This window comes from Neodiprion lecontei, chromosome 5, assembly GCF_021901455.1.
Source record: "Neodiprion lecontei isolate iyNeoLeco1 chromosome 5, iyNeoLeco1.1, whole genome shotgun sequence".
NCBI lineage: Eukaryota > Metazoa > Arthropoda > Insecta > Hymenoptera > Diprionidae > Neodiprion > Neodiprion lecontei.
Genome location: NC_060264.1, coordinates 31,901,575 through 31,924,968, shown reverse-complemented (window position 1 = coordinate 31,924,968; position 23,394 = coordinate 31,901,575). Strand labels below are relative to the sequence as shown.

Below are 23,394 nucleotides of genomic sequence, written 5' to 3'. Positions count from 1 at the left end.
TTCACTAATAGTTTAATGCAGTAGGCAAAAGGCAGAGATGTTTTAGGTAAATAGTATACGTGTACGTAAAATTACATTTTTTTTGTCGCTGCTTTCAAGTGATTTTCTTTTCGTTTTTTCCCCCCTTCTAATCAATATTGTAAACACGTGTGTGAAAGCAAACAATCTGAATAAATAACGAATGATTACAATTAATAAAGGAGTAGTTATTAAATAGAGTAACTTCATTGTGGCAAACGTGTTTTGTTGGCAAAAAGAAATTTTCACGCGCGATGATGATAATTTTTATCCAGATTTTATTTTTTTTTTTTCGCTTAATTCCCAGTTCTAGCATTGGTCGCATGGCATCGATCTTAAAACCATTCCATTATCAAATACTGCACGTCTCAAACGACCAGCTCATTGTCATATTATTACTTCAACTTAGCAAAACTAGGCATTAAAATATAAGTTTTGATAATAATAACAAGCGTTTAGCCTAATCTTTTCACGATATAAAATCTGATTCAAGTACCTATGTCTATTTATGGAAGATGGAAAAGCAACCTCCCGTCGTGGCGCACAAGAATTTTTTATCTAATTTATTGTTACTCGTTATTAGATCCTGTAAAATTTATGATTCGAGAAGATCATCGGGACAGTGGTATATTGAACCATGATTTATCCTACGAAAATTGAGAAAGTAGACCTTAGTTCATTATTCGGTATCCATTGATAATTAGAGTAAGAAATTTGAGATGCAATTTTCGGAAAGACAAATCTACTCTGTGCGATAACGGAGTAGATACAATTACGATTGTAATTTTAATTTCTCTTTCCGAGCTTGATTTGCGAGTATTCAAATCATGTATGTATTACTGAATTTGATACTGTAATTACTACTGACACGTTAAGACGGTTTAGCACAGTGGTTTTAGTATCTTAAACGCTTTCGTGGTTGGATCTATCGTTTGAACCAAAGGAAATTAACTATTTCCCAAACAAATGCGATGACTGGGAAAAATTAAACAATCGCAGGACATAAATGTAAAGTTACAAGGTAATAGCTGTTAATTTTTGTATTACAGCAATGCATTCGTTGAAAACTAAAAATAAAAATAATTACATAAATGAAACGCAAATAAGGAGTTTATCGAACTGATTTTGTGCTTAAGAAAAATAAACAAAAATGTACCAAAAAATACGTTCACGCATAAAAATAAAAACAAGTATCTTTTCAATTTACGCGAGAAATGCAATACTGTAAGAATTAACACGTAATATTCCAAAATGCAAATATGCGAACACGTTAAAACGTAACTTATTCAAATTCGTTTTATTACTCTTTTTTTTATTATTTTCTTTTTTCATGATTTTCTACAGTGCTTCTACTAAAAATGTCGTTAAGTATCTTTTGTCTTTCAAAAACCTATATCTTCATAGTTATCCTCGAGGAAAAAAAAAATCAATCATTTTCGTAAGTTAACAATTAATTACTCGCGTATCATTCGTTAGTTCTCGAAATAATATGGTGTGATAATAAAAATAATAGTAATAATAATCATAATGACTACACAATATGTAGAATTAAAAAGAATGTAAAGAGAACGTATTTTCGTGTAATGATAATAATGGTAATAATAATAATAATGATAATAATAATATTTAAAATAATAGCGGTAAGATTTATTATTATTATAGTACTAAAGATAATAATAATTATTTATAATAATTAAAAATTCATTTTATGATCGTTTTAATCGCTCGAACGTGAAACACAATTCGTTAACTTTGAAAAATACATTTTGGATAATTGTTATCTCGTGTTTCAACGTGTATTTGTTGTTCTTGTTCTTTGCGTTTTGTTTGTTTTCCTCGCGTTTTTTTTTTTTTTGTTTGTTTTTGTTTTATCCCTAGTTTTTCGATTTTCCCTTGTTCGCGGTCTCTCTCTCTCTCTCTGCATTTCTCTCTCTCACTCTCTGTTTTGTCTTCTTTTTCTCCAATCTGACAAAGTAGAATTTGTCACCTCTTTCTCTGTTACTCTCTTTGTTTTTTTCCGGGGATTCTTGTGTCGTACAACGGCAGGTCGCGCGTTAGACGTTGTCCTATTTTTGTTATGTAAAATAATTAATTAAAGGTAAGATATTATTTTATGTTATGGGTTTTTACGGGGGCCAAGAGACCTAAGATGAGCACACGCAATGCTTCCTCGGCAATGCCATACTATCTTTATCATATTTGGCCCAGCCAGGATTACTTCTTAAAGAAGCCTACACCTTCCCTTCTTCTTCTTCTTCACCTATAGCAAAAAAGAACAAAAATTAAAAACGAACGAATAAGCTAAGACCATCGAAAATTGGAATCAGATTTTCTTAAAAGGTCTCCATTTGTTACCTGCAACGCAGCTCTGGTTGCTGTTTCAAAAACTTCCCGCACTCCCTCCTTGCTTTTGGCAGAACACTCTAGGTATGCGAAGGCGTTAATTTTTTCGGCCATTGCACGTCCTTCTTCAGGTTTGACTGGCTCTTGTTTCATCTTTCCAAGTTCTTTAATTGTACCGGGATCATTACGAAGGTCTTTTTTGTTACCGACCAATATTATCGGCACATTGGGACAAAAATGTTTGACCTCTGGTGTCCATTTTTCGGGAATGTTCTCCAAGGAATCGGGACTGTCGATGGAGAAACACATCAGAATAACGTCTGTGTCCGGATAAGACAGTGGACGAAGCCTGTCGTAATCCTCCTGACCAGCCGTGTCCCAAAGGGCTAGTTCGACCTGAAAAAAAAGACAATTTTCAATTCACGTCTGGGGTTAAGAAGAAAACGAATGAATCGGCAAATGTTCTGTCAATATTTAATCTCTCAGAAATAATAGAGAATTTACAACTATAGAATTGTTATATACAAAGGTGAAAACAGTATTCGATATCCTTTTAGGTTTAAATCATAGTTACCTGTTTGCTGTCCACTTCGATGTCCGCGACATAATTTTCAAATACGGTAGGTACATAAACCTCGGGGAATTGATCTTTGCTAAAAACGATCAGGAGACAAGTTTTACCACAGGCACCATCACCCACGATCACCAGTTTCTTTCTTATAGCCGCCATGAATCCTGTGAGATAAGAGATACAACGAATTAGGAAAATTATTAAGAAACTTAGTCTTTGATTGAGGTAGACAAAAAGCAGTTCTAAGAATTTTTTATCGTACTGTTTTTTGAACCTCTATACTTTAGCACTACATGTAATTATTTAGAGGACGGTGTTACGTGTACTTATATTTTATATACTCGGTGCTAAGTGTGAAATAGATATTTAATTAACTATTTTCTAATCGCAATACTCGTGGGAGATATCTATCTATATGTTTATTTATTATGCTTATGCTTATTACTTTAAAAACAAGCTCCCTTTAAAAGCTTCTATTTATTAAAACCAAGGGGATATTTAAGGATGTGCACTGTGTTATGTTTACTCTCTTTGTACAATTATTCGATATTTGACTAATCAAAGCGTGTCGTAATATGTTATTGACAAACTATTTGCCTTAAAAAATAAAAAATAATACATAACTGTGCTTCCAGATGCAGTTATTTATTTATTTTGGTCAGCTAAAAACGTTTAAATACAGCTAATAATTGCGTTATACATTCATACACATACATACAACACGTGTACACGGCATTATAGAATCGGCTGCATTTGCCTCTGTAACATTCAAAAAGTAGTAGAAATTCGGTAATGGAAAGATAAGGGGAAAAGTAAGCTGTTCAAATAATAATTTAACTTCGCTGACTTTTCTTTCTTCGATTTTAGAAATGTGGAAAAAAGAAAGAACAGATTGACCATCGAGCGATTGTGGTAATATTCAGGGAATATCTTTAATGCCAGACGGGAGAAGGAATTAATTTTTCTACGCAAGAATGATTATGTCATTCACCAAAATAATCAGCGGCCACATATGTTCTTGGAAAGAAAGATAAAGATAATACGTTGAATTTATCTCTAGATAGTTCAGTATCAGGTACGAGTACATGGCTAGTGGACAATAATTTTTCTTTGATACCTTACACCATTATTGACGATTAATCTTTTCCATTTCCCCCTTCTATTTTCTCCTGTCTATACTCTAGCTCTCTGTGATATTGTGTCAGATACTAAAAGTGAGAATGTAATACTCGTTTGAAATTGCGTGTTTATTTATCGAGATGGAAAAAAAAAAGACAAAGAAAAGAAAGGAGGGGCGGAAGTTGGCTTCGCATCTTTTGTAAAATGGAAAAATGATGGAAGCGATTGATGGGAAGACTTTTAAATTGCCAAAAGTAATTAAAAAATATTTTCAAAGTATGTAACATATCCTTACCATGGATATTTCTAGTCTGAAACTATACAAAAGTGTTGAAATGTGACGAGCAAAAGGGTGGCGTTGAACGTGATGATAAGAATTTGCTATCAGGTTTGATAACAATATTTACAGAGGAAATAGAGGCCATGATAATTATATTGCAGACTGCCGACATGCTATAGCAGTAAAGAGATTCTTAAATGTAAATTAAGTTCGCTCAGCAACGGATGTTGCCATTTTTCTTAACTGCGGCCTAAGAGAAGAAATTACAATTGATATACGCATTGAGCTGTAATTAATGTTAAGACGCTAAGTGAAGCAATATCAAAAAGAGTCAAGCAAAACACACCAATAATAATACTAATAACAGCAATACAGGATACTGAAAGTCATTTTCATTTTTTTGAAAGGAGATCTACAAACGGTCAGGCGATGGCAAAAAATACGCAATAATAATAAAAGCATTGTCAGTAAATACAGTTGTTTTGCCGGCAAAATCTTCAATCGTAACGAAGAAAATAATTCGAGAAAAAAAAAAAAAATACAAATATAATTTTGAGTTGATAGTTTTTAATCTGATAATCGATGTAATTTGTAACGACAAATCAATAGAACCTGTATAAATAGAACTGAAGTAAGAATATGGAAGATGATTAGAAAAAAAAAAATGAGACTCAAGTTTTATTGTTCCTTTCAACGAATTATCAACAGTGAGTCATTGCTATCTTACGTAAAGGGGACTTCACGTTCCTTAAGAGTGTGAATTTATTTAGTTTTTCCTGATAAAATAAGTAGCAAACAAAGAGATCCTAACATCAAAATTAAACACCTGTGCGCAGAATAATAACGTGCAATAATTATTATTTTTTGCATTGAATTAATGAAGCAAATCACTGTAGTAACATGAAAAGCACAAGACAATGACGCGAAAAAGTAACAAACAAATCAAGGACTATTAGCAAATTTTTGCCTGGGTAGCTAAGTAGCGTTATCTCAAGATAGACTTATTTACAAGGACTTCAGACCACACAAAGCGAACACTCATCAACACTCTCAAAAATCAAAGAGTGATTCAAATCTTTAAGACCGATGTTGTGTATTTCCCCCAGTATTTGATCAAGAATATTATTTTCAATTCACAATAATTCATATGTTTCCTATATAATTTGCAGTACACATTTTTCTTATTTTTCAAACCCTGTTGCTGCTACGCGTTGTTAAAAATCGCCCTAAAATTTTTTTCTTTCATTCATACAAACTTTGCTACGGATTTGAACAGCAAAGAGATAACAACATCACAAACAACTTTTGAACCAATTTTCCGATCATTGTCAAAGTGACGATGACGAGGTCTTTCGTGCTCACAGTTTTAGAAAACTTTGTCGCCTTGTTCGAACTATTGCTTTCGTACAATTGATCTCAAAATAGTTGTTTTATTTATTTACTTAGAAAAGAAAGAAAAGAAAAAAAAAAAAAAAGAAAAACGAAAGAAAAAAACGCTAATATTTAAATCTGCTTCTTCTGTTTCGCTTTCATGCTCTCTTTTACTCTCTCAACTTGATAAACAATTTCCATCTACGTATTTACCGGCAATATTTTCATTCCAATCCTGCAATACGATAGTAGCAAAGAAAGGTACAAAATGAAAAAAAAAATTTAAAAAAAAAAAATGTTTTACAGATATTAAAAATATCTATGTAATATGTATATGTTTTATATACATTATAAATATATATATGTGTGTACATTATTACCGATAGAGCACTATTGTAGTATCGATAAAACTCACTGTCCGACAAAATATGTTCCAACTGTGATTTGTCAACGAAACTGACAATAAATTGTACATATCTAAAGGGTATAGATTTCATTTTGTATGCGATAGTGAGAAATTCGTTCAGAAAATTCATCCGCGGTAAGACGTTTCTGAGAAAATCGCGGATGTATATTTAGAATGTAAGAATTATTTGCCAAATTAGACAAAGTCATCGTTAAATATATCAACTCTGAGAATTGATGTTTCAAGTTTGACCATATTGAAACAACCTCTGATCGTTGAAACTTTGATGCATCAAAACAGGAAATTTTGTAAAACAAGGTGCTAGAGTCAAATCCTGAGAAACTTTGCAGCATAAAACACATCGTTACACATGTTTACAAATTCCTGGTTCAAAAGCGTCAATGCGAAGAGATCAAAGTCGATTTTGACGTATCTATTACAAATTGAAACTACATACCTAACTGCTGCAAATTGCTAATCTGGTGATTTCAAAACCCTGCCCGAAAAAAAGTACAACGCAATAAATGAATATTGTTAGTAGAGTTCCGTGAGAATTTTAAAAAATGCGCGAATATCGACTGCTGCTCGGTCTTGTCGTACGTAACAAACGAATTGGAAGATTTTATCGGACGTTGTGACAAGCTGTAAAACGATATACGATAAACGAGGTGAAAATATTTCTTTGGTAAAATCTCTGGACCTACGAGAGCTAAAGCTTTAAAAGAAATATACTGGGCCGTACCTGATCCAGGGTACCCAGTATCGTCAGGGCCGAGTCTCCGGCCCACAATGCATCCCATGTTTTAAGTCTTTCTTTCAGCGTCTCTCTGTTTTAAGTGGAGATTTTATATGTTAGAATGGATAGCGAGCTGGGAGACCATCGCAAATAACCACACAATTAGAAAAATTGATCTTTAAACTTCTTTACACTGTTATTTATGGGCACACGTCTCTTTTAGTGTCAAATGTATGAAAAATAAAAACAAAAGTAATCAAAGAGTCGGGATTGCTACTTTCTACAATAAGTAATCACTTTTTCGCACTCTTTTCAAATAAATAATTCAGTAAAATAAACGAACAAATGAAAACACGCTAAGCGTTTGTTTTTTTATCCGACTAAGAGGACAAAACACCAAACTAACAGCCAACTATGAGGACGAACGATACGTATGCACAAAAGATATATCACTCATTTACGTATTGGGATAAATCACTGAAGGCTCATTTAATGGAAATGTTTAATTGTATTCGAGTTAATAAGAAGGAAAGAAAAAAGAAAACAAGATGGCATACTACTGAGAGTTCTTTGCAAGACGCGTTGTTTTCTTGTTATTTTTCACCCCATCTTCGTTCATCTTCTCTTTCCGTCAAAATTAATAATTTATGAATATTATGTATATTTATATATCTATATACTGAGACGCCGAATAATCTTGCAAAAATTATTAACACATGCGAAGAACATTGGCACAGGACGGAAAAAAAAAACATCGTATACATATAAGCGATATCATTCCTATTGTACTGTACAAGCCGCTGATACTACTGCTGTTCTTTCTCCTCTTTTTCTCATAGCAACAAAAATATCGAATCCTACATATATATTGATATATATATATATGTATGTATGTATATATAATATATATGTTTTTTTTTCTCAAATAAAGAATTACAACACTTTACAAAGAAATATACTAACACCTTTGCAGCATACGTTTGTGTATGTACAATACAGTAGTATATTAATGATCACGTTGCAACACTACTTCATGACTCATCGATAAATAACAATCACGCTTCTAATCCATGACGGATTCTAGTCTTTTTCACCGATATGAATTTTCGTTTTTCAACTTCACCACGGCGCTATACGCCGTTGATATCCGGATATTATTTTTACCAAAGCTACGTGTGAACAAGAATCAAAAGGACAAATGTGGGAACGGGGACGGAGCCGAGTTATGCACAGTGTATAAGAATGGAGGAAAAATGGCGATGCAACTGGAATAACCGTTGAAATAAAGAAAAAAATGCGAGTAATCTATGCCAAGGAAATGAAATTTGTCAATTGTTTTGAACTATACAAGGGTGGGGCTGCATCGAGTCGACGAGTCGATAGCAAGTGAAAACGTAATAGTTTCTTTCCGGTAGATGAGAATGATGTTGGCGAAGGTAGACGACGTTTAGAAAAATCAATTTTTACACACGGTACCTGTAGTACAAAAGTGAGTAGATTTGTAGGAAACAAAATTCAGCTGCACATAAGTAACGATGCCTCGGGAAATGAGGAATACTTTCAACGATAACCCAAGTTGCGGTATAGGGCAAAGATAAGAATAATGATGATGATGATTATGATGATGATATTAAGATATTCTATTGTTATAACCGTTTTTCTCTCGTCCTTGATGAATCGATGTATTTTGCACAACACTTTGTACGATGAATATGACGATTATAAGCTACTTGCTAACGACCCCAGTAATACGACGTCTAAAATCGCGTGTAGTTAAAGATTGCTCTGAAACTTTCGCCCCTCCCCCTGCGCCCTAATCTGTGTAAAATAAACGGTTCAAGGCGGCGGCGGCGGCGATGACGACGATGGGTGACGATGATGATCGAATCTTTCTTCGTAACTCGGAAAGTTACTTGCGTACTTACTTATAGATATGATTGGTAACTTGCTTACTTACTGAAAGTTCAATATTACCAGATTCTTGCTTTAACTGAACTTAGACGCACGCACGCACGTACCTACGATGTATGTACATGCACACACATGCACACGACACGCACACGGGCAGAAACACGCAAGAGACGCACAATATGCGGCATACATATACTCACAATCGGTAGCAGGGCAACGCGTAGAGAGAGAGATAGGAAACTACCCTCGGACCGCTTTGCCTCCGACTTCGGCGCACGAAACACAAGAAAAAAACACACGATTTTTAACACCAGATTGTCCCCGCCCGATGATGACCACTGATTATGCGATCTTCTTTTTTTTTTCTCTCTGCGATTACGTTCCTTTTTATATCCCTTTCCCTATACCCTTCTTTTTAATCCTCGAAGCCTGCGGATACGCTTCCTTACTCCGTACGTAGAGCTTGTTTTCCACTCTACAGTGCGTGACTATTTCATCTACCACACCTATTCCCGTATTTAACCACCACGTATCGTTCTTACTCTCTCACTCTTTCTTTTTCTTTCTCTCACTCGCTCGATCGCTCTCCCGTTCTCTCTGAGTTTCCTATTTTCCTCACTTCGTGTTTCGTTTCGTTTTATCTTTTTTTTTCTGTTGTAAATATATTCTTGTTCTTTCAGAATGAATAGGTGTTCGTTATGTATACGTGTGTATGTGTGCGTATATGTGTGTATGTCCGTCGCTCTCTCTCTCTCTCTCTCTCCGTGTGTACGTATAGAGTATGTGAGAAAAGAAAAACAAACGCCGTGTTCGCGAGCTGCGAGTTTTTCGTATATCGGAAAAACTGTCGCGAGAACGAAACTTCGATACGAGTAACGTAAATGGGACACGTAACGCGGCACAGTATCGCACAACCCCACGGTAACGGATTATTTTAAAATATAATTGCGTATTTACCTGAAATCGTATGCGACAGATAGTCAAGAAAATGGCTGCCGCCCCCTCGATGACCACACCTCAATAATCTCGCCGCGGTGAGGCACGGGGCGCCCGGGTCACGTTGTGGGGGAGAGACTCGCGGAATCTCGACCAATTGTAACGCGGCAATCGTATGACGTCAGAAGCTTAACCCAATCACAGATCGCGGTGATACCCGGAGGGGGTAGCTGCTTGGTACCAAAAATGCGATGGTGGCGCCATTTTAGCTTACCCCTGCATGGCCGCGCCACCGTCGCGGAAGTGTGAGATATTGCCACGGGAGAGGGATGAACAAACGCGAGGCGCGGCGCGTAAAAAATTGAAATATGAATAATTATAATTGATTCATTATACATTTTATAAGCACGTACATTCATATAAACACATAAATCACTGGCATTGAATCAGTATTAAATTTACCGTATGTCTGTATTTACATATGTACTAGGTAGATGTAACGTATATGTAGTTTCATTTTTTTCTACTAGTTTTTAACTACGTACAATCAATTTACGATCGCGAATTTTTCGTATACGTATATAAATCTAATGCACGCATACGTACATACATGGTATACTAGCGCATGCAACGATGTATGACTGTATATTAGTGGATGACCTCAGCCGGCGCGGGCAATCACGATTGAGTTGTATCGACGTGTGCTGTAAAATCCATGTAAAATCTGTATACCTGTGTACCTAGTTGCTTATTTGTGTTATCGCATGCGTGTATACATATGTAAGGAGTACGAACCACGTCCGTTCAACCGTCCCAGTCACGTAGTAATATACACATATTCGCACAATACTAAATCTGTGTGTGCGTGCACGGTAATCGCATGACGTCATCCTATGACACATACCGGAATCAACGAACTTTGCTTGATTTATGATGATTATTGTAAACAGACCGATGAGGAGAATGAAGAATCAGGGTCCAGGGGTAGGTCATGGTGTATGTACTTCGCAAAATTACAGCAAATGGTCATTCGTTTTTTCGTATTCTCGGCGTGGATAAATTTCAAATTTATTCGATACCATGCTATTTGTCTCACTTCTGTGTTATTCTTTCAAAATTCAACGTAAAGTTTCGTTATTGACTCTCCTGTACCAGCCACCAGATCACAATAATAAATACGGTATATCTAAATTCAGAGTGCATTGTCAAACGAGAGGGAAAGTTATTCGGAACAAGAATTGTTTGCTATATCGATTAATTGATTTCACAATTTGAATTGTTAATTCATTTATAATCGTCTATACTTTATTTAACACCTTATAAATTAGTATAATATTGTGATTTTTCCCATTTGCTTTTACACTATGCATCTACCTAAGTGTAAGTATATATGTATGCATGTGTACAGATAATTTAAGGGGCGATTTTTTAGCATGATTCTTCCCCTGATTTTTTTCTCAGTTTTTACAGCATTCACTTCATAATTATACTCAACAATTCGTATAATATTGAGGCATATATTACTTAACTTTTGCTAAAGGTTTACAATCGATCATTGATCAATCCGAAAATGCAGCAAATCATCGTCGTTTATTCGTGTGCTATACTTATACGTATAGTGTTTAAACATGATACGTATTAAAAACGTATATTTTCGTGAAACCATTTTGCAATATATATGTACAAAAATAGAAAACGGAAGCCTAAGCGAAACATCGAATAGAACGAACAGAGGAAAAAAATAGTTACAATGTGGTGCGCTATCGCATAAGTTATTGGAATACCAATGAAATAGCCTTCCTAATCTCTAATATTATACAATGTCCAATACCTCTTTACTCTCTAAAAATTCGCCTAAATTAGGTTGCTTTCAGTTTCCGGAATCGATAAACAGCCCGTTCTACGGAATAACCAGACTTTCTTAGGTCTATGCTGTCTTGTGTAAAATTTAAGATGGCAAAATCGATGAAAAATCCTCTCGTCACCATTTCTATCGTCATATTCTAGCGTATTTGGAAATTGCGTTTGAAAATAAGATCCAACTTTTGCAAAGTTTGAAACGCAGGATGAATTTTTGTTTCAACTCAATCATGATTTCCTTTATAAAATAAAACTGCATTTCAAAATGACTGCCGAAATTTACGAAATAATAATGTATTTCATTGTGGTACTTTAAAAAGTTGGACCGGAATTGATCAAACACATGTAAATTTTACGGCCTGCATAATAGAGTCTATTTTATTAAAGAAACATGTATACGAGGGACGTCGGTTTTTAAGAATCGCGACCACCTTAATGCTTTTTAAAGAGCATATTTCAGGCTTGTTTTCATTGAATTTTGAAAACAGGTTGTATTCGTTGCTGTAGTTCATGTAATTCTTCAACAAGTCATTTAGAAGGAAAAACGTGTAGATCAGACGTGTGTTTATCAAATCGTTAAAGATTTAGACGATGGTCAGTGACGGTGACGAGATTTCGGGAATTTTATAATTCTAACAATGAGAGGGAAAATTTTAAAGAATACCGAGGTACTCTACATATTTCTGCACAGTTGATAATGAAAATAACGACTCAAAGAATGATTTTTTCTTTAAACGGGGCAGTCTTATTCGGGATTTTCAATTTTCTTGCGGAGGTTCTGGATCGTTCGGATTTCCTCCCATTTGACGTCTCAGAGAATCTATCAGATCAGGATTTGCACTCTGCATTTGCTGTGCCAGCTGTTGACCCCTAGAAAAATACACCAATTTTTGCCATTAGAACATTCCGAGCATAGCATGATTACATGTAAACTCTATGAATATGAGATTACATAAAAAAATGAGATTGTAAATATTTGTTTACAATATGAATTTTTAAATACCCGATGCGTCAAGTTTTCATTTCACATTCGTGATAATAATAGATTGATTTCTTACGCCTCGATCAGAGCTTCCATTCGGCCTCCTTGTTCTACATTTCCGCTCATTAAATCACTCATCATGTTTTGCATTCCAGGGTCAGAGAGCATTAAACGAGCCATATTTCGAAGCGCAGGGTTACTGAGTAAGGAGCTCAAATCCATATTGGGTGCAGCTCCTCCTGCTCCTCCAGCCGAATTATTTCCAAGAACCATGTAGCCTACGCCCTGCTGGGCAAGTTTCTCTTCGGACAATTGTAAGTTCATTTTGTAACTCTCGTTACCCGGTTCCATTTCCAATGCCTTTTGATAACTCTGTTTGGCCTCTTTGTGCTTGTCTAAACTTGAATAAGCTAGCCCTAAACGTCCATAAGCCTTGCTGTAAGAAGGATCTATCGCAAGTGCTGTATGACAGTCCTTTATCGCTTGAGCATGATTTCCTATTTTACTATGCACCGCCGCTCGGTTGCAGTAATACACCGCGTTGCGGCTGTCCAATTGAATGGCTCTGAAACAATAGAGATCAAAGTATTTTATTGCAATATTTTCATCGCAAACAAAATCACTTGTTATTATTATTATTTCTTGACAGCCTCTCGACCTTTCAATGATTTAAGATTTTACAGAAAAATTCTGATCAGTACCAATAACAAGAGCAAGAATCAAGTATTCAGAATCATGTTAGAAATATTCTTCGTTCTCTTAAAATCGGCCGCTTAAATCACAAAACGAATTAAAGTTTCATCGGCAAGGAATATTGCGAGTCTTTGATACATTTTAAATGATTTCGTTAATGTTTCACCTACTTTGTGTAATTAGCTAAAGCTTCATGGTGTTTCTCAGCTTTCATAAGGTTGTTTCCCTCATTTTTGAGTCTTTCAGCTTCAGCTTTGGCCTCGGGCGTAGCCGGAGGTCCAAAATCAGGTTTGGCATTGTCGACAGCATTTTGGTATAATTCTAACAAATTAATGTTGGGCAAAGCATCGGAAGCTTGAACGTTGTAGGCACTTTCCAAACATTGAATTGCAACCTCCAAGCTCTCCCTTGAATTATCCGACAGATCGCCATCCTCCAATTGCTGCGTTAATAACTGCACAACCGATGCAATTAATCCTTTTACTGCCATCTTGAGTTTGAGTTAATAATTACTGGAAAAGAAACAAAGTCTTTGAGTTATCAAGACCGCCGATTCACATTTTTAACAAGAAAGAAAGATAGAAATAAGGAACAAATAAAAGAATAGCAGAACCATCTTTAAAGTTATTCAATCGAATATGGATTCATTTCTTTCTTGTGCGTTAGAAATTCGCAGAGAACCATTTTTTGTGGAATGAGGTGGCGAAAAAAAAAATTTGAAATCATTACGGACGGTGATTATCTGCTCATTCATCCTCAGTGGGAAATTAACCGCCAAGTTTTACCCGCTTTTCGCACATCTTACGCGTCCGACTTCACGTCTTACGGAATTATTGTTTTTAAATATCGATGTATGCATCAACTTGTGGTGAGGACTTGCTTTTAGACTTGTTATCCGTATTGCGTCGAGAGTAAATAGGCGCGTTGATAAATACCGACATAATTGATGGTAAAGTGTGATAAACGAACCTGCCTTTAAAGAATTGATAGTGAACGTGTTAAAACGAGTGGTACCAGCGCAAAAGCGGCGACAGCAAACGATTGATTAGGATAAAAATTTCTACGTGTCTACTCGGCTGGTAGGCCGGATCACCTTTTTTGTACGTACAACTTATACCTATAACCAAAAAGATTGAACTGCTGCGGCCGGCTAACGCTTTGAGCATAGAGTAAATACGTAAGTGAGACTGCCGATTTCGGGATGTTACTATTCTCCACCGCCAGAGGCGCTATCGTAATTTCCACTCCATTCTCCGGCGCCAAAACCAAAGTGTCATTTGTTAAAACGGCACCAACGACGCCACGACTCACGCAAGAAGTCGGAGCTTCTTAATTCGCTAAAGCAGTTTTATCATTTCACGATATCCGTGGAAAAAATGGTGGATATTTCGTCAAATAACAAAGTTAAAATGATTTAGAAATTGGATTGAACGCGACATTGAACATTTGTTTTAGGCAACAATGCAGAATTTATATTTCAGTAATAACGATATAATGTATAATAACACTTAACAAGGCATATAACATGGTGTATAATATAATAGTATATACGTATAACAATAGATTAAGTATGATGATCATGTAAGAATAAATTAGTATAAATTAATTTCAACAACGTTATTGGTAAGATTTACAATCTTTTTTTTTTTTGTTTTTCAACATTTTTTTTCTTTTTTCCTAATTTCAAAAATATTGAAATATTAAACATGCACAAGTGATTGAAGAAAATTCGAAATTTAATTTTATAAATTATTGACTGGCCCTTGTTGCACGATTTTGTAGACCGTGCTATTTGTCGTGGCACCGACAAAAATATATCGACGTTGAGAATAGTTGAACTGTGTCATTGTTTGAACACCGTCGAACCATTGTTGTATGCGCAATTGAAATCCCTGTACATAACAACGCAAAACTCGCAATTGAATAACTGATGTTGTATCTGCAAACTACTAAATTACGAGTATGTATGAAAAAATTTCTCTGATTTATTCTTACCCCGTAGTACATGTATTCGTAGACAAAAAATCGTCCTTCTTCAGTGGTAACGATTACGAAGGCATCACTAGTCCCAGAAGCTAAGGTACGAATAAATGGCAGTGTTTAATAAAGAAATCGAAGGCATGCGTAGAAAGTTTTCAAAAATTTGGCAAAACAAGTATGTGTGATCTGAGAATTTTTTACCTCCAGAATAAAATACTTCGATAGTTTTCACCAGCGATTGATGAAATAGACTTTGATAAAAATAGTAGTTATCAAATATTCTATTGTAATAAAAAATGTGTACAGAATTGGCCAGAGGATCATCGAGTAATACGAAATATTCGTTTTCCAGTATCAAACTCTTGACATTCTGGCTTCCTCCGGTCCGAAAGCTCCTCAACAGTTCAAACTGAAATGAAGTAAACCTCTTCGTCGTATGCGTATAGTTTGATTTTATAAACAGTTAGAAAAAAAGCATTGCTCACCTTAGATTTGCGTATTTTAAAACGATGGATCTGAGATTCGGCTGGGCGTTGTGCACAGGCTATAAGAAGATGTATTCCGTGCCTCTTGGTGGCAAAAATATCCAAAGCGATTGCACCACTCGTTCGAATTTTTTGCACCAAAGTAATTTCACCACTAGACAAGTTTATCTCGTAAACCAATGAATTTACTTCGTGGGATTTGACGAATGCGTCGTAGTAAATGGCAAGGACGACGTAGAATTTTTCTGCGAAATTACAGCAGAATTAAGAACGAATCCGAGAGTTTTCTGTGAAACTTGTTGCTCAACACCAGCATGTAGGCAACTGAAGTTACATTTTCTATCACGTTACGTGTTCGAAGTGTATCAAGGGTTGCCTATTTACTGGCACTGAGTGGTGAGTTTCACAGAAAACTCCCGCTGCAATTCAAACTTACTACAATCAGACGCGAACAGTACATTAAAGAAATTTTACCCCCGATCATAAAGGTCTTGGCATCGCTGAGATAACCGCCAATTTCCAAGCGTTCTGCCTCGACGTGTCCCTTGATCTGACCGGTTGGCATCTTCTCGGAAGTCATCCACGAAACCGTAGTGATTTCGGCGGCGTGATTTTCGTGTGTGCAATGGGGACCGCTTGATGTGACGTTGCTGACGATTATCATTCCGAAACGGGACTCTAATTCGTGGAAATTATAGACAGTTTTCGCGCCATCAATCTTCCAAATTTTACACTCGTAATCGAGGAGTTCAGCCACATATTGAGCAGGACACAGACAAGAATCCGGCAAACCGCAGTGCCGGCCTTGTTCGACTCCGTAAAGGTTCAATTTGGTCATCGATTCTACGCTGACGGTTTGAATTTTACGGATGTTTGGGGCCCGGATAACGAGTTCTTGATCCACGTCTAAGTAGAAGAAAATATCCGGCATTGATGCGGTAGCGTTTATCGATCTGTCGATTATTTTGTCTATGTATGATTGACCGGTTTCGAGGTTTTTTATCATGGTGTTTACTTCGCTCGTTATTTCCCCTGACAGATCGGTCAATTTGATACCGTTCACTAGATCGGATACGGAAATGTCTGAATGAGTCTCAAAGTCTGCTGCAAAGATCTGCCGGAGGGAAATATATAAAATTACGTGATCAAGTTTAAGGTATACATGATGCGTTTTCGTGGATGCGCATCAGAAGACCCCTAATTATAGGCAATTCAGGGTAGAACTCCACTCTGAGCAGCTCCGAGTTTCGCGTCAGCCGTGAACAAATGAACAGTGAAATTGCCTAGATTGGACTTGTACTCCGAATTGCCTGTAGTTAGGGGTCTTCTGATATGCTTCCACGAAAACATACAGTATGAAAAAGAGTTGTTGCAAAAGGTATAAAAATGGGATTTTTGTACTCACGATGTTTCCATCGATCAGGGTATCCACGTTGTTGAAAATACCGTTTTCGTACTCGTGCGTCACGGGGATTTCATTTATTAGACCGACGTTTACTCTACCGTGGACACTCAGATCTTTGACGAATACCTTTTCCCCCGATATTAACTGAGTCTCTGAACTGTCGCTGAGCACGACGTCGGAGATTCGGATGCCATTTATGGACGGTAAATTCGCGTTTTCTATACGAAGAAGGCCAGTTAGTGGCTAAATCAGCAAATGAGAAGTTTGAGGTGGTTGCAAGGTTGGAGAAAAATTTATACTTCTTGTCAGCTTAACTACGAAATACTCAAAAATGATAGGGGGAAAATAGTGACTTTGTAGAATACAATCTTTTGAATAAAATGAGCCATCGTAGAGTAAAAAGTTTTGAAATAAACCATCGATGTCTAAGCTTTTGTTTGTAATTCCACTATTTTCCATTGTTGTATCTTTGAAGGGATATTCGTAGCGCACGAATAATTTAATAAATACTAAATGCACGATTATTTCGTAATAAAATGGTCAATAAGTAACGATTTTTGGTCCAATTGAGGCTAAAACTTACGGGTAACGAAGACCGCGTCACGGAAAATAACGTCGCAATAAACGTCATGGTTTCCGTCAAGCGTGACTCGGTTTTTGATGAACGTATCGATGTCCACACCGTCGATTTTTCCCACACGCAGTTCACTTTGCACTTGGAGATGTAGAAATTTCGTGTTGCTCGGAAGCGTGTAATTGACGGTTGCAATACCGTGAGTCGGCAGACCGTGAACCTTTCCGGTTACGTCCAAATGCTCGATCTTTACCTCATTGCGAAATATCGTATGACCAGTCACCGTTTCGGTATCGAATTTCCTTACTATTGAAGAGTTTAACGCCAGTATATCCCAGTCGTTTACTTTGCGGATACCGATGTTACCGGAAACCTTCAATTCCCTGACCGTCAAACCTTTGGCAAAGTATTTTTCCCCCTTTATTGCTATCGGCTTTCCATCGGGAATAACCGCGTCTAAAACTATCGACGCAATATCTATTCCTCCAATAATTTTTGAACTCGTTAAACGAAAGGCGCGAACGTTTTCTGCGAATACAACTTCCCCCGTTATGATTTGATTCGTATTTTTCGTCACAGCTTTGTCAAAGAGATACGACATGGACTCCAATTTCGGCAATGATTTCTCCCACGATATACTTCCGTCCACTGTAAGCTGTGCGATTCGATTGTATGGAATTAGCAGAGCATTTTCGTAAATCTGTAAAAATTATGTCAGCAGTTATTGTTGAGGTTGCTTAATTGTACTGAATTAGTCAAACTCGGATTAATCTGATCCGTTCAATTACATACCTCGCGAACATCCAAGTTGTTCAAATAACCGGTGATTATGTCCCCCTTTACCAATAAATTTGAGAATGTAATATCCCCCTCGATTATCAAGGGGTCAGTAACTAGCGCCAAGTTTGTAACATTGACGCCGTTTATCGTATGAGCTTTTAAATAACTGGCCTCAATTTTCTCGAATTTAAATTTCCCACTAATTGTCTGACACTTAGTTTTTGACAGCGCGTTGGCAACGAGGTCTTCCACTTTGATATTGTCCAACAAGTTGGCGTTTAGATCTCCGAATACGACGAAATTTTCGAATATCGACTGCCCTTTCAGCTCTACGTAATCGGTCGATAATTTTGTGATGAAATTTTCGCAGGTCATGCCGTTTACAAAGTCTACTTTCAGATTTCCAGTAACTATTAAATCCCCGTCGACGGTTATGTTCTTTATCGAGGTAACGTCTTTGTATTTTAACATTTTTTCAAAATCGCTCATCTTCAAATTGTTCATTTCTACCACCGCGAAATTCTCCGTCTCGAGCTGGTCGATTTCTAAATAATCCATTTCATAGCTCTTGTCGACGTACATTACTTCGTTGAAGAAATTTCTCAAGTTTATACCGTTGAAAAAATCAGCCCATAATTCGTTCACACTGATTCCATTCCTCACTACTAGATTTTTGTATTTTATTTTACCAGTTATCTTCGCGCCGATATTTCCGCTCATTATAAAATCGATTGGAATTTTGTTGTAACTTTCGGCGTTTAAATTAGCCACCGTAAGATTTTTTATATAAATTTTCTGATTCACGAATAACACATCGTCAGTTACCAGAACCGAATCTATGGGCAATTCTTCTCCACCTTCGACGACAATTGCGCCGTCAATTTCAAATTTTTTGAAGTGTAAAGGGCCGAATTTTTTCGGTATTTCCGTTGCGGTTGTGTACAAAAAATCGTCTTCTCTGTAACCGTTCAAATAATCGGATCGTAAATCGTCTATCGTTATTCCTCCAGTCAATTTAACGTCGTTGGGTATCATTTGATCGGTCGACTTTGTCCAGTAATTTTTAAACAAATAATCCAAGTCCACTTTCTCTCCTTTCAAGTAAAGCGAACAACTAGGATTCAGCTTTAGATCCCTTATCGACAAGTCACCGTTTATCTCGACATCTTCGTACATCTGAATCGGTCGAACGTCGAAATTTACCGACACACCATCAGCGACGAAGAGTTCTTCGGTTACTCGAAGGTTGCGGAAAGTAACGTGTCCTTAAAAATGTCAAACAGACTAAGATTATGATCCATGGGCAAGGCAGAAATTTATAAATATAATTGAAAGAAATGCTTTGATAAATACCCGAAATCACATTTTCTTTCGATATTCTAGCAGCCTCGTTCACGTCAACGTTGTTAATTCTTTCCACAACAAGATCGTCGACTTGTAAGTTTTTCATGTAAAATTCTCCATCCAATATTTGGTCAGTCGACTTTGTGAGTAACCGATTTGCGTTTATCCCATATGTCGCATTCATTGTTAAACTGTAAACGTCCAATCCTCGTTTGTAGAAAATGCTACCTGTAAAAAACAGGACGAAATATCGCAGTGCAAGAGAAATTCTTAGTGAAAACTGGTGCTGTGTGATTAATCGAATGATCGTTTTTCCAATTAAACAATTAATCGACGGTTTCGATTAACAGCTTTTACGATTAATTGAATAATCAAAGTTGCCTCATAATAATTCGAAATCGAATCGAAACCGTTGATTAATTGAAATCGTTGTTTAATCGATTAATTGGAAAAACAACTAATTGATGCTGCTTAATCGATTAATCGCAGAGCACTAAAAACCAGCCGAAATGAGATTTCATATTTTTACATTCAAATCCGAATACTGACCTCTTATCTCCTGGTTTAAACCTATGATAAATAAATCGTCAACAAATGATTCCAGGTCCAAATTGTTAAGTCGCGAAACACCGATATTGTCCAGAATTAGATCAGACTGAACGATAATTTTGTTTTTCAGAATCTTGACGCTGTCCGAAAAAAAGTCGATCGCAGTTTGATCGGGGTTATTAGTCGTAAGCCAATCTACGCAAGAGATGAAAAATAGACGTTTTATTATTGGTGTGACTTGCAAAAATTTTCTCGAAATCTTACACAAACTCACTTGCAAACGGAATGCCGCATATCGAGGCGATTTCCAAGTTCTCAATAGTGATGCTGCTGCCTCTTAAGGGTGCGGAAAAATTTTGATCCCTCGTGTAAGAAAATACGTCATCCAATTCGACCTTTTGATTGTTCAAAATGCTCACTGTCAATGAATCCAAGTGCATTTCATCCAGGTATGCATCTCCTTCAACAACAATCGTTCCCTCGATCTCTGCAATCGTATTACTGTAAATAAATTCGGTCGAACTTTTTAGCAAAAAATCTGCCACAAGTTCCATCTCAGCCAAGCCAATCGCAAGTTCTGTAGGCGTAAGAATATTCGCTGGTGCTTCGAGGAGAAGATTCACGATGCTTCCAGAATCCATTATCAACTCGTTGAAATTCAACGGGGAAGAGACAACGATGCTTTCCGAAAAAGGCAGAAGAGATGGCCACGAATTGTAGGCTAACTCGACGGCCGGCATACGTTTTTTAAGTAAATCCTTAAGCTGCTTTAAGTACTCCAACGTACCGTCGACTTTGTCGGTTATGTCTGTCGATATTGGAAATTTAATGATTGAAAATTTTTAAATCAAGGTCGAACAATTCGTCCGACTGTCGGTTATCATAGGAAAGATGAAGGTCAATTTTACCACGATGATATTTTTTGATCACCAGTTTGTACGGCTCGACACGGCACAATTTCCCTTCAGATTTTGTAACCAGAACGAGGATTATCGTTTTTCCCTGAACACGGGCGTTGAAATCTGTTATCAGATGTCTGTCCTTCGTTTCCAACAGATCCAATTTAGTGTAGGCAAGATTCATTATTTTGTAAAGCGAGAAAGTGTTCTGTAATGTGATTTTTGAACAAATTTACGAATGACGTAAGTATTTGATTTTGGTCGTAAAACTCAATTAGGTAGAGCTTTATTCTCATTCGATCTCACCTGTTGAGCGACTAGCAGCAAAGTTTCGCCGTCGGCGTAAACCACGTTCACCTTAGTCGGTGATTTTATCTCGGGCAGTTCTATCCAAGTGAGAAATTCTTTGCCTGCATGTAGAGTAGAAAATCGTCGTATTGTGATTCGTGCTGTGCGATTAACCGATTAATCGGTAGCTTCGATTAATCGACGATTTCGATTAATCGATTAATCGAAGTTGCCTCATAATAATTCTGACGTTAAGTCGATATATGACTAATCGATTAATCGAAAAATCAAAAAATCCATCGATTACTGTCGATTAATCGATTAATCGAAAAAGCGATTCATCGAAGCTGCCGATTGATCGATTAATCGCACAGCATTAATTGGTGACTATTTTCCACATCCATTACAATCGTACATAAGCGACTTACCGTCCCACCAGAAAACTTTGCTGGCGCTTAATTCATTGATCACCAACAGAAACATCTCTGTGTCGTGCTCGTAGTGATGGATCGACGTTGGTCCATCCGTGGCTAAAAATTGTATTCTTTCAACCGCTCCATTCTTGAATTTGAAAACCTCTGTGCCTATTCTCGGCCAACCTTTAACATTCTGGGCAAAAATTACAATCGTAAAATGCTTGTAGTTCATTGTTGTCACCGCAATTGCTCCTGTAGTCGAAACCTCCGCTATGACGTCCATGTAAGTGCCGGTCCATCGATAAATTCTGGTTAAGACAAAGAAAAAAAAAAGGAAAAAATAACAAATATAAATAACACAAGCTCATCGTCAATGAAAATCGTTCTGTAATTAAAGCTGATGAAACCTTGGACTCTTACACAGAGGGAACGGCAAATTGACCGCTATTATCGGCCACGACTAGGTAGAGTTGGTTAACTTGGGTGAAAAATTTCGCGTCCATTGGAAGTCCGCGGTGCTTGATTATTTGGCAAAAACGCAAATCGTTCACGTTCGGTCCAACGTGGAGACTGCATGAACCGTCGACTTGGCATATCAGTAGATAGAACGATTTCTTGTAGGCGATACTCTGTGCATGAAAGAGACGAAGGTCGATAAATTCACAATCTGAGTGCATCGTGACGAGTTAATGGAATTTGTTCAATTAATGCTTACGAGCACTTGATCACTTTACCTTATACTTTGAAATTTGCAGCGTTCGCGATAGTGAATATGCACAATTATAAACTTACTCTGACAAATTTAGCTGGCTTTTGCTGACTTATTGAGGTAACCTGGCGCAGCATTACACTCTGAGAAACGTCCATCTCGACACGAAGCACCCGATCATTCGCCAGGACGAATGTTTCGTCGAGGAAATTCAAGGCTAGGGCGTTATCAGAATCCAAGGATTTACCCCATAAATTGTTCCATTCAATTTTGTACGATCGAACGTCAACTGTACAGTATTTTAATAAATTTCAAATATTATTTTATAAACAAATTATAAGGACGGTTTATTTTTAAGTTTCATCAAGAATATACCTGGCAAGGGATCTTTGATATAGGATTTGGCTATTGCCACTTTTATCTCTCTCTGCTTTCTCGTTAAATATTCCTCCGCTACTTCTGTCGTACATTTTGGGACGATCGCACACACGAGTAACTGCGTTGCAAAATAGAAATATCGAGAAACGATCGGATTTCAGACTAATAATATTTGAATATTCGTACGATTAAATATACAATTACAAGCCTCTACTCACAAAATATCCCAAAATTTTCTTCATATTTTTTGTTACGATAAAACTAACACATTGTATGGAATAAATCCAGTGCTCTGGATTAGTTGTACCGAGATCAAACACACCTTAAGACTGTTGTCGAATTAGTGCGAGCGTGAACTTGG

At 36.7% G+C, this 23,394-nt stretch overlaps 3 protein-coding genes across 13 annotated transcripts; all 3 read right to left on the bottom strand.

Moving 5' to 3' along the window:
- Positions 1-279: 279 nt before the first annotated feature.
- Positions 280-9,864, bottom strand: LOC107217624 (ras-like GTP-binding protein Rho1). Of its 8 annotated transcripts, none has more exons than XM_015655220.2 (5): positions 9,713-9,799; positions 6,851-6,935; positions 2,936-3,096; positions 2,374-2,757; positions 280-2,278 (listed from the first exon to the last, which is right to left on the bottom strand). In XM_015655220.2, exons 2-5 carry the CDS (start codon positions 6,906-6,908, stop codon positions 2,240-2,242), a joined length of 642 nt encoding a protein of 213 aa, XP_015510706.1. In that variant the 5' UTR covers positions 6,909-6,935; positions 9,713-9,799; the 3' UTR covers positions 280-2,239. The 8 variants fall into 8 exon arrangements, with proteins under 8 accessions (XP_015510706.1, XP_046598241.1, XP_046598242.1 ...); XM_046742285.1 differs by lacking the exon at positions 9,713-9,799 and adding an exon at positions 8,956-9,489; XM_046742286.1 differs by lacking the exon at positions 9,713-9,799 and adding an exon at positions 8,802-8,883.
- A 1,065-nt stretch (positions 9,865-10,929) lies between these two features.
- On the bottom strand, positions 10,930-14,385 carry LOC107217602 (small glutamine-rich tetratricopeptide repeat-containing protein alpha). Of its 3 annotated transcripts, none has more exons than XM_015655192.2 (4): positions 14,335-14,385; positions 13,397-13,738; positions 12,610-13,098; positions 10,930-12,421 (listed from the first exon to the last, which is right to left on the bottom strand). In XM_015655192.2, the coding sequence occupies exons 2-4, from the start codon at positions 13,714-13,716 to the stop codon at positions 12,310-12,312; spliced, it is 921 nt and encodes a 306-aa protein (XP_015510678.1). In that variant the 5' UTR covers positions 13,717-13,738; positions 14,335-14,385; the 3' UTR covers positions 10,930-12,309. The 3 variants fall into 3 exon arrangements, with proteins under 3 accessions (XP_015510678.1, XP_015510677.1, XP_015510676.1); XM_015655191.2 differs by having other exon boundaries at positions 14,200-14,367; XM_015655190.2 differs by having other exon boundaries at positions 14,196-14,366.
- A 352-nt stretch (positions 14,386-14,737) lies between these two features.
- LOC107217600 lies at positions 14,738-23,382 on the bottom strand. 2 transcript variants are annotated; one of them, XM_046742282.1, is made up of 18 exons: positions 23,252-23,382; positions 23,031-23,151; positions 22,739-22,944; positions 22,367-22,575; positions 21,959-22,254; positions 21,549-21,652; positions 21,252-21,450; positions 20,618-21,151; positions 20,344-20,538; positions 19,804-20,022; positions 18,463-19,715; positions 17,680-18,370; positions 17,097-17,314; positions 16,166-16,805; positions 15,692-15,936; positions 15,408-15,615; positions 15,222-15,301; positions 14,738-15,118 (listed from the first exon to the last, which is right to left on the bottom strand). In XM_046742282.1, exons 1-18 carry the CDS (start codon positions 23,273-23,275, stop codon positions 14,969-14,971), a joined length of 5,592 nt encoding a protein of 1,863 aa, XP_046598238.1. In that variant the 5' UTR covers positions 23,276-23,382; the 3' UTR covers positions 14,738-14,968. The 2 variants fall into 2 exon arrangements, with proteins under 2 accessions (XP_046598238.1, XP_046598239.1); XM_046742283.1 differs by lacking the exons at positions 14,738-15,118; positions 15,222-15,301; positions 15,408-15,615 and having other exon boundaries at positions 15,709-15,936; positions 16,150-16,805.
- Between the last annotated feature and the right edge of the window lie 12 nt (positions 23,383-23,394).

What these genes read in the sequence shown, in the direction of transcription:
- LOC107217602 (XM_015655192.2), bottom strand. Translation starts at nt 13,716, where the DNA reads ATGGCAGTAAAAGGATTAATTGCATCGGTTGTGCAGTTATTAACGCAG. An exon ending in GCTTTAGCTAATTACACAAA is followed by an intron (nt 13,099 to 13,396) that starts GTAGGTGAAACA and finishes CTATTGTTTCAG; the next exon opens with AGCCATTCAATTGGACAGCC. An exon ending in ATGGAAGCTCTGATCGAGGC is followed by an intron (nt 12,422 to 12,609) that starts GTAAGAAATCAA and finishes GTATTTTTCTAG; the next exon opens with GGGTCAACAGCTGGCACAGC.
- LOC107217600 (XM_046742282.1), bottom strand. Translation starts at nt 23,275, where the DNA reads ATGAAGAAAATTTTGGGATATTTT. An exon ending in CAAAGTTTTCTGGTGGGACG is followed by an intron (nt 21,653 to 21,958) that starts GTAAGTCGCTTA and finishes CTCTACATGCAG; the next exon opens with GCAAAGAATTTCTCACTTGG. An exon ending in TGACGCGGTCTTCGTTACCC is followed by an intron (nt 17,315 to 17,679) that starts GTAAGTTTTAGC and finishes TTCTTCGTATAG; the next exon opens with AAAACGCGAATTTACCGTCC.
- LOC107217624 (XM_015655220.2), bottom strand. Translation starts at nt 6,908, where the DNA reads ATGGGATGCATTGTGGGCCGGAGACTCGGCCCTGACGATACTGGGTAC. An exon ending in TACTGGGTACCCTGGATCAG is followed by an intron (nt 3,097 to 6,850) that starts GTACGGCCCAGT and finishes CTTATCTCACAG; the next exon opens with GATTCATGGCGGCTATAAGA. An exon ending in CAACCAGAGCTGCGTTGCAG is followed by an intron (nt 2,279 to 2,373) that starts GTAACAAATGGA and finishes TTTTTGCTATAG; the next exon opens with GTGAAGAAGAAGAAGAAGGG.